Source organism: Eulemur rufifrons, chromosome 6 (assembly GCF_041146395.1).
Source record: "Eulemur rufifrons isolate Redbay chromosome 6, OSU_ERuf_1, whole genome shotgun sequence".
In the NCBI taxonomy this organism is placed as follows: Eukaryota; Metazoa; Chordata; class Mammalia; order Primates; family Lemuridae; genus Eulemur; species Eulemur rufifrons.
In genome coordinates this window covers 55,454,341-55,464,957 of record NC_090988.1, presented here as the reverse complement: position 1 = coordinate 55,464,957, position 10,617 = coordinate 55,454,341, and the positions used below count along the sequence as shown (strand labels likewise).

General features: G+C 39.6%; 1 protein-coding gene across 1 annotated transcript; it reads right to left on the bottom strand.

Moving 5' to 3' along the window:
• Nucleotides 1–8,971: 8,971 nt before the first annotated feature.
• Nucleotides 8,972–9,922, bottom strand: LOC138384049 (olfactory receptor 52B4-like). The gene has a single exon (XM_069469316.1). It carries the CDS (start codon nucleotides 9,920–9,922, stop codon nucleotides 8,972–8,974), a length of 951 nt encoding a protein of 316 aa, XP_069325417.1.
• Nucleotides 9,923–10,617: the final 695 nt, after the last annotated feature.

The following is a 10,617-nucleotide window of genomic DNA, read 5'->3' as shown; positions in this document are numbered from 1 at the left end:
CCTAATTTTAGTATCATTCCTCTCTGAAATGCTTGCTCTTGGGCAAATTTTTCTGACTTCTCGAGAAGAATAAATGCTGTATTCGCTAAGGGATCCCAGAGAAGAGGTGTGTATACAGTGGATGTGACCACATCCCCATTATAAGGAAGGGACTTGGAGCCTGGAGAAATGTGTGTCTGTCAGCATGTGTTCCAAGGTAGCAGTTAAAGCCATGAGTACTAGGAAGAAAGGGCCCAATTTGTCCTCCACAAGCTTCCACTGCAGAGGACGAAGTATCCTGTCAGCCAAGGTGAGGAGAGAACATGGGAGAAAGCGTGATAGTGAAGGTGGTTTCATCTCCTTCCTGTCTGGGTGACCAGGTGAACCTCCTCTTGCCCTTGGTGCCATGGCTCCTACTTGAATGATTGGTGGTGGAAAGAAGAGTTGTAAATAGATATAAAAAAGCAGCCAAACAAAAAAACCATCTAAGTCCCAGGGCTCAGCCATTAATGAGCCCTCTCAGACATCTGCAGCTCAGACTGTGCCTCAGGGCCAGGGGCCTCCAGATGGAGGACAGAGAAGAGGGGCAGGGACAGACACTGACAGCTTCTGCAGACAGAGACCCAGGAGAGTGGTGTGGTCTCTGGGGTCAGAAGTAAAGGGTGGGACATGGACTCCCTCTGGAGTGTCCCCATAAGTGGGTTGTGGCAACTTCCTTCCCTTCCTTCTGCCTTGTCAAACCCTAAGTACCCCTCACTGTTTCCACCTCCTCCTCAGTTCTCTTAGATGGAAGAAACCATTCTTCCTGTTCTCACCCCTTCCCTTTCCTTCCAGATTCAGACCCCTCAGCCCTGGATGGTTCTGCCTCATTCCACCCACACCCACCCCCTCCTCCTCTGAAGAGATCTCCAGCCAGTGCATCGTTTGAGCTCCTCCCCAACACACACACACGGTTCTCACCCACCTGGTTCTTGGCCTCACCTTTGACCTGGACCTCTGATGGCTGCCACAGAGTAAAGGCCAGAGCCTGGAAACCTGTGGGGCTGGTCTCCCTGGGTCTCCTGCAGGACTTGCCCCAGCCGGCTGAAGGATTGCAGGTGGGGAAGGTTAAGTTATGGAAGGAGCTGGAGGGAATTAGTGTCTGCCCTGGGGAACGTGAGTCACTGTAGCATGAGGCTCTGGGTGCTTTGTTGATGAAATTCCCTCCCTACTACAGTTCCTAAAACCCAGGGTTTGGGGCTGAAGCTCTCCCCACCCACACCCTGATTATAATGGGGTTGATGAAAGAGCATTTCAGATACCACAGGCCTGTCTTAGTGTGAAGCACACTTGCCCAGAGATATAGAATGTGGCCACATCCTCTCTCAGCCTCCTGATTCTGCCTTGGGAACTGTTTCGACAGAAGTATTGAGCCCACAGCCTTCTCCAGGCTGCTCTGTCTGTAGGGACAGCCCAACAACAAGGAGCAGCAGCTGCGGGTAGAGCCATTCGGCCCTAGGGAGACAAAAGAAGGGATCCCAAGTCCTGTGGTAATGTCTGAGGAGGGTGTGGCTGCTGGAGCTTGGCCATCACATGCTCTGTCCCTAACACAGTGCCAGGGACAAAGCAAGTTCTCAGGAAATAGTTGCTGTAATGCATCCTGGGAGTCCAGCTGAAAATTACACTCGGGTTGAAGATAAGAGAGTATCTTACCTGAGATTGCATAAGACTAAAATATTTACCCTTCCAGGTTGAGGGACTAATATAGTAGGCTGGTCAAAAAGGCATTTCTCACTGTTTACAAAATGTGCTGGTCCTCCCCTCCCTTGCTACTTTTGAACTCTAGAAACCCTCAAGTTTCTTTGGAAATTCAAGAGAAAGTAGGAGCTCTGAGAGGGAGCCCCAGTGGTGCTGTACTGGTTTTCTTGATGATCTAGCATATGTTTGGTTTTTTTATATTTTTTATTGACATAAATGTGCATTCAAAAAGTACACATACTGTGCAAATCAATGATTTTTTGTAACAAAATAAATATACCCCTGTAATAGAATCCATATCCAGGACGTTACCCGCACCCCAGCAGATCCAACTAAGCTCCCTCCAAGTCACAGCCCACAAGGGCAATCACCATCCTCACATACACAGCATGGATGTATTTCATCTTTTGAATCATATATGAATGTAATTATACAGTACCCATTCTTTCATGCCTAGCTTCAGTTTAGCTTCATAATGTTCATAACATTACATGTGTAAGATTCATCCTTATTTCTTGTAATTGTGATCCATTCATTACCATTGCTGTTTCATATTTCATTGTTTGGATATACCACAATTTATTGTTATTGATATTTAGGTAATTTCCAGTATGAGGCTATTAAAATATAATTGTTTCATGAATATATATATAAATAATATCAAATGTAGAGGTGGCTGTTATACTACCTCAAAGATCATGGTGAACATTATCAGAGCTTCTGTGAACTCTTACAAAATGTGTTCCCAGTGAAGCAACATTACCTGACAGTCTGGATCACACATACGTTCTGTATGCAATGAATATGAATATTCTTATATGTCTGTTGGTGAATATATATGTATGTGTATGTGTTCTACATGTGTATTTTGGAGGATAGGTCTCTAGGAGTATAATTGTTTTAGTCTATTATACCTTTGAACAAGTTTTCATTGGAGATGGAACATAAAAGAAATGACTACATTTCAATCTACTCTGTGGAAGATCCCGCTGGTTGCTTGACCCTTATATCTTCTTATTCTCACTCAACATCCCCCATACCTGCTGTGTCATATTTATTTAATACCAACTTTTTTCTAGCATCCCTAAAGGTAAGAGAAAGGTCATCCTCTTATTCTTTCCAAAAAGAACATAATGATATGGAACTAGAAGCAGAGGATAGGGAATCTAGAGAAGTTTTCAACTACCTTAATTTTGTGGGATTTATTTTTAATATATAAGATATTTATACCAATTATTCTGGTATTCAGTTCTTTTTTGGAAACTCATATGAAGTCAGCAGATGATTAGTAAAAATGTATGGAGTGAATTGGGGAGACACCTTGGTAGTGTGCACAAGGTAGTCAAAAAGTTCTTAAATAAAGAAGTTTTGCTTGAAATGAGTTAAAGACTTAAATGTAAGACCTGAAACCATACTACAAATCCTAGAAAGCATGGGAGAAAAGCTCCTTGGCATTGGTCTCAGCATTAACTTTTTGGATATGACACCAAAAGCATAAGCAACAAAAGCAAAAATAAGTGGGATTTTTAGCAAACTGAAAATCTTCTGCATGGCAAAAGAAACATCAACATCAAAAGAAACAATCAACAGAATGAAAAGGCAACCTAAAGAATGGAAGAAAATATTTGCAAACTATGTATCTGATAAAAGGCTAATATTGAAAATGTGTAAGAAACCCATACAACTCAGTATCAAGAGAGCATATAAGCCAATTTAAAAATGGGAAAAGGATCTACATAGACATTTTTCTAAAGAAGACATAGAAATGGCCAACAGGTAGATGAAAAGGTGCTCAACATCACTCATCATCAGGAAAACATGAATCAAAATCATGATGAAATATCACCTTACACCTATCAGAATAGCTAGTATCAAAAAGATGAAACATAAGATGAAACTGAAGCATTGGAGAAGAGGAAACCCTTGTACACTGTTAGTGGGAATGTAAACTGATAAAGCCATTATGGAAAACAGGATGGAGGTTCCTCAATAAACCAAAAATAGAACTACCATATGATCTAGCAATCTCACTTTTCAGTATATACATCCAAAATGAGGATCTCGAAGAGATAACTGCACTCCCATGTTTTTTGCAGTATTATTCACAATAATCAAGACATGGAAACAATCTGTTTGTCAATGGACGGATGGTTAACATATTTTGGAATATTATTCAGACATAAAAAAGAAAGAAATCCTGCCATTTGCAACAACATGGATGACCCTTGTGGGCATTATGCTAAGTGAAATAAATCAAACAAAGTACAAATAACTCTGTTCCCTTTCTAACAGTAAAGAAAAATAAAAATAGTCACCTCCTTCTGAACTAATCAGAAAAAAACTAAGTCTTGAATCATTCAACTTTAACATATTTGCTTTTTCCACTTTTCCCCCACTGTAAAGTAGAAAAAGAATATATTCTAACAAACATGGTATTCTAAATTTAGTTTGCACTTAACTGTGGGAAGAAGGGTTAGAAAAGAACTAATGTGCCCTTACATTATTGAGTCATGCAAGAGGCACTTTATACGTATTTAATCCTTCCAACAATAAAATCAAAAGGCATTAATTACCTGAAGTTTAAGAAAAGGACCACTGATTTCTAGATTTGAAAATAAATATCTTAATTGTAAAATTTCATGTTTTAAAAATTCTATTTTCATAAGTTTTGTAACTTTTTAAAAGAGGAAATGAGTGTTCAATTTTTCCTGTTAAATTATAACACTAGTATTAGGAATATCAATCTAAATAGAAAGTGGTCTTTTGACGTTTCAGCTTAGCTAGTCTATAAGCCCCCAGTTAGTCAATCAAATCCCAGAGATGCAGGAGTGGGTCAACATATGTAAATCTATAAATGTAATTCACCACATAAATAGAAGCAAAAATAAAAACCATATGATCCTCTCAATAGATGCAGAAAAAGCATTTGACAAAATTCAACACCCTTTTATGATAAGAACACTTAACAAAATAGGCATAGATGGAACCTACCTAAAAGTGATACAAGCCATATATGACAAGCCCACAGCCAACATCATACTAAATGGGGAAAAATTGAAAGCATTCCCACTTAGAACTGGAACCAGACAAGGCTGCCCACTGTCCCCATTAACTTTTCAACATAGTATTGGAAGTCCTTGCGAGAGCTATCAGGCAAGAGAGCAGAATCAAGGGAATCCAAATAGGGAAAGAAGAGATCAAACTCTCACTCTTTGCTGATGATGTGATGTTATATCTGGAAAACCCCATGGATTCAACCAAGAGACTCCTGGAATTGATTAATGAATACAGTAAAGTCTCAGGCTACAAAATCAATACACACAAATCAGAGGCATTCATATATGCCAATAACAGTCAATTGGAGAACCAAATTAAAGACTCAATATGCTTCAAAATAGCAACAAAGAAAATAAAATATCTAGGAATATATTTAACTAAAGAGGTAAAGGAACTCTATAGGGAGAACTATGAAACACTGAGGAAGGAAATAGCAGAACATGTAAATAGGTGGAAAACCATACCATGCTCGTGGATCAGAGGAATCAACATTGTTAAAATGTCTATACTACCCAAAGTGATCTACAGATTCAATACAATCCCTATTAAATTACCAACATCATTTTTCACAGATATACAAAAAATAATTATACACTTTGTATGGAATCAGAGAAGACCCTGTATAGCAAAAGCAATTTTAAGCAATAAAAACAAAATCAGAGTTATTAATTTGCCAGACTTCAAACTATACTACAAGGCTGTGATTCTTAAAACTGCCTGGTATTGGCACAAATGCAGGGACACAGACCACTGGAACACAACAGAAAATCCAAATATAAAACCATCCTTATATATACATCTAATCTTTGACAAAGGAGACAAAAACATACTCTGGGGACAAGAATCCCTATTCAATAAATGGTGCTGGGAAAATTGGATAGCCACATGTAGAAGACTGAAACAGGACCCACAGCTTTCACCTCTCACAAAAATCAAATCTCGGTGGATAACAGACTTAAACCTTAGGTGGGAAACTATTAGAATTCTAGAAGAAAATGTAGGAAAGACTCTTACAGACATTGGCCTAGGCAAAGAATTTATGAACAAGACCCCAAAGGCAACCACAGCAACAACAAAAATAAATGAATGGGACCTGATTAAATTAAAAAGCTTCTGCACAGCCAAAGAAACAGTCACGAGAGTAAACAGACCACCTACAGAATGGGAAAAAATTTTCACATACTACACATCAGATAAAGGACTGATAACAAGAATCTATTTAGAAATCAGGAAAATCAGCAAGAAAAAATCAAACAACCCTATCAAAAAGTGGGCAAATGACATGAATAGAAATGTTTCAAAAGAAGATATAAGAATGGCTAACAAACATTTGAAAAAATGCTCAACATCCCTAATCATCAGAGAAATGCAAATCAAAACCACAATGAGATATCACTTAACTCCTGTGAGAATGGCCTTTATCAAAAAGTCCCAAAACAACACATGTTGGTGTGGATGCGGAGAGACAGGAACACTCATACACTGCTGGTGGGACTGCAAACTAGTGCAACCCCTGTGGAAAGCATTATGGAGATACCTTAAACAGATTCAAATAGACCTACCATTCGATCCAGCAATCCCATTATTGGGCATCTACCCAAAGGAACAAAAGTCATTCTATAACAAAGACACCTGTACCCGAATGTTTATAGCAGCACAATTCACAATAGCAAAGATGTGGAAACAACCCAAATGCCCATCAATTCATGAATCGATTAGTAAATTATGGAGTATGTATACCATGGAGTATTACTCAGCTATAAGAAATAACAGTGATACGACATCTCTTTGGTTCTCCTGGAGAGAGTTGGAACCCATTCTATTAAGTGAAGTATCCCAAGAACGGAAAAACAAGCATCACATGTACTCACCAGAAAATTGGTTTCCCTGATCATCACCTAAATGCACATTTGGGAATGATACCAATTGGATATCAGACTGAGGTGGGGAGTAGGGGGAGGGGATGGGTGTATGCCTGCATGATGAGTGCGTTGCGCACCGTCTGGGGAATGGTCACGCTTGAAGGTGCTGACTCGGGGAGAGGGGTTGGGAGGAGGGGATGGGTGTATACCTACATGATGAGTGCAATGTGCACTGTCTGGGGAATGGGCACGCTTGGAGTTCTGACTCGGCGGGATAGGCGGTACATGGGCAACGTATGTAACCTGAACTTTTGTACCCCCATAATAAGCTGAAATTAAAAAAATAAATAAATAAATAAATAAAAGCAAATCTAGATTTTGTTGTGAAGGTATTTTGTAGATGTGATTAAAATGCATAATCATTTGACTTAAAGGAGATTATCCAGTGTCATCTTGCTGGGCCTAATTCAATCAGGTGAAAGACTTTAAGAGAAGAACTGAAGTTTCCCTGAAGAATCTGATATTCCACCTTGAATAGCAACTTAGCTGATGCCTGAGAGCACTAGCCTGCCTTTCTTAACTGCCTGCCCGATGGATATAGGACTTGTCTTGATGGCCCCCACGTTTATGTAAGCTAATTCTTTGCAATGAATCTCTTAATATATATCTACTGCTGTTTCTGTTTCTCTGGTTGAACCTTGACTGAGATGAAGGCCAGGACTGAGCTAACAGCATCCCCTGGTGACAACATACTTGCTTTAGTTAAAGTTTTTAAGGTTAGAAGAATGAAGCTCTGCGCCTGAATCACAGTATATCGTGAGAGATCCCTAGCTTTTCAGGAACTCTGATTTCTTATCCAAAATAGAATCTTGGATTGCCCTCAGCACATCTGCTAAATATTTCATGAAAAATTTCGATACTCTACAAAGATGTCAGTGACTTTGAAAAGAGTTTATTGATCAAAAAGTTGTTTCTAAGGATCAGTACTGCTCTACTTTAACACTAGGCAGAAGGGAAGTCCTATGAAGAAAAGATAAAAAGAACAGAAGAGACCCAGCTCATAAATCCTCAGGCAAGATGACAACATTGCAGAGCTAAATCAAGACAAATTGGCAATATCAACCAATGCTGTGGTTGAGAAAGTAGAGTAGGCATATGGAGGAGAATTCATGCTTATGCAAATGGGGATGTATTGGGAAATGGCTGGCTTGTGTATGTCAGGTTCACAGAGAAATACAAAAAAAATCATTTCTGTTTCTATGTGTTTCTGCTTTGAAATTAACCGTGTAAATGATGATTTGCTCCCTTAGTTGATATACTGGTGGGAGGAGACTATCATAATGATATAAACTTAAATAATCTCATTTCTCAAAATCTAAATACCTTGGCATATCAAGTTACATTGATACTTGGAGACACACATTACACAGATGACACACTCCCCTTGGCCTTCACCAAAAGAAATCAAGTCGTAGAGATTTCATAGCATCTCAACTCTTACCTCCACAAGGTAACAAGTCTGTAGCAAGTGATCCAGGTGCACTCTTGCTTGTCACATAAAAATTCTCTTGAGAAATAAGGGAAGACTCTACCAGCACTAATTCCAATTCTGTTTAATATTTAATATTGTCCTTTAAAATTCAAAGCCTGTTGAATTTTTTTTATCTCCTTTGATTCTACAGCTTTCTTTTGAATTAGGAGAGGCAGAAATTATTATACCAAATTTTTAAACATGGTAAGATGGCAAGGAAAGAAAAATTAAAAATGTATCCACTATTTACTCTGTATCATGTATATTCAAGGTCCTGTTTATACTTCATTTCTATCACAGCCCTATTATAAAGGTATAATCAAGACATAAGAAATGTAAAGATTATGGCATCCTGCCATATCTAATTCAAAATAAAATGTATTTTGAATGATATCAAATGTAGGTATATTATTACATTAAGATAGATTCTGTCAGATGTTTTTATTGTAATGCCCTAGGTAAGTTTACTGTAGATAAAGTTTTCTCATTGTTTAATTCAGTTACCATGGTTTTGATATTTCTCTTTTTATGATACTTATTCTCTGAGAGAATAAGTAACTTATCCAAGGTCAAACACATTGTCAGTAAAGCTAAGGATTCACACCTAATTCTGATCCAAAAGCTCATACTCTTTCCTAAATATTACCCTTCTCAAGGTCATATGCCAATCTGACTTTCAAAGTCATAAACAAGTCACTTTGTTCACAGTCAGTGAAACTCTTAATTCATAAGTCTCTACAAAGTAGGCAAAAAAAAAAAAAAGTGAAGCCCTATATTGGTAAACATACCACTTGATCAGTCAAACTCAGCATTGTTTCCATGATGAAGACAAAGTACTGAGCACACGTTCTCGAATCTGTCTGGTCTTGATACCATAAATGATAGGGTTCAGCATGGGAGGAGCCAACATGCAGACATTAGCCAACAGAATGTGTGTATGGAAAGGCACATGGTGCCCAAACCGCTGGGTAATTATGGTAAAAATGCCAGGCAAGTAGAACATGGAAATGACCCCAAGGTGGGAGCCACATGTGCCCAGAGTCTTTTGCCGAGCTCCTTGGGAGGGGAGGTGGAAGACTGCATAGAGGATGAGGCTGTAGGAAACTAAGATGAATAAGGCATCTAGCACTACAGTAGAGAGAAGGACAGACAAGCCATACCAGACATTGACACGAATATCAGCACAAGCAAACTTGGCCACAGCCATGTGCTCACAGTAGGTGTGTGGCAGCAGATTGCTATGGCAGAAAGGCAGTCGCTTCACCAGAAACACATCTGGGAGTATCACACAGAAGCTTCTCAGGACCACAGCCAAGCCAACCCTTATGATTACCGAACGATTGAGCACTATGGTATAGTGCAGTGGGTCACAGATGGCCACATAGCGGTCAAATGCCATTGCCAACAGAATTCCTGATTCAGCGATGAAGGTAGCATGGATAAAGAAGATTTGGGTGACACAGCCATCAAGGGAGATCATCCCAGCATGGAACCAGAATATGGCTAGGGCCTTGGGCACAGTGGTAGTGGACAAGATGAGGTCAGCCACAGCCAGCATGCAGAGGAAGAGGTACATGGGTTCATGGAGGCTGCGTTCGGTGATGATGATGAAGATGAGGAGGCTATTCCCAAGGAGAGCGATAAGGTAGGAAATAAAGAAGGGGAGAGAGATCCATGTGTGCTGGTCTTCCAAGCCAGGGATGCCCAGCAGAATGAAGAATGAGTGGCTGGTAACAGTGTAGTTGGGAGTCGCCATGCCCAGGGCAGGTCACCTGTGTGTTGGTGTGCAGGATTTGGCAGTCATCTCTTCTCTCTTCCTAAAAAGATGAATGGAGTTGGAGTAGGGTGGGAGGGAACAGATCATTTTTCATTGGTTGGAGCAGTGAAAAGGGTCCTAGTCAGGAAGTTAGGAGATGTGGGCTAACTTTGCCATTCTATTCACTAGCTATGTGGTCTCAATAAAATTATTCCCCTGCTCTGGGTCTCTCTTTATCACCTTAAAACCAAAGTTGGGGAAAGAATTGATTACATCTTGTGTAACAGTGGCCCTCCAGCTCTAGAATCCCATAGATCTTAGTCTCAAGTTGTTATAGTTAAGAGCTATGAATAACAAATACTTCAGTTTCCAGTTTGAACACCAGAATGTGACAAGCATCTCAAAAAGAAAATGGTAACTGAGTTGCCTATCAATTAAATAAACCTCTCTGAGTACCTACTGTGTTCCAGCATGGCTTCTTGAGGACCTATGTAGGGGGAAGACGAACAATCAAGCAAAATATCCCTGTCTATAATGTGGACACTGTAAAGGAAAAGCTAAACACAGGGAGCTGTGGGGACGTGGAGAACTCCCTAGAAGTTCAGAAAAGGCTTTCAAAAGGTGCCACCTTGTTGAAGAATAAGTAAGATCTTGCCAAGGAAAGGAATGTGATGAGGGAAGAATTTGAATGAAGT

Bases quoted from the DNA above. Each gene is read 5' to 3' on its own strand.
- LOC138384049 (XM_069469316.1), bottom strand. From the start codon at position 9,922: ATGGCGACTCCCAACTACACTGTTACCAGCCACTCATTCTTCATTCTG.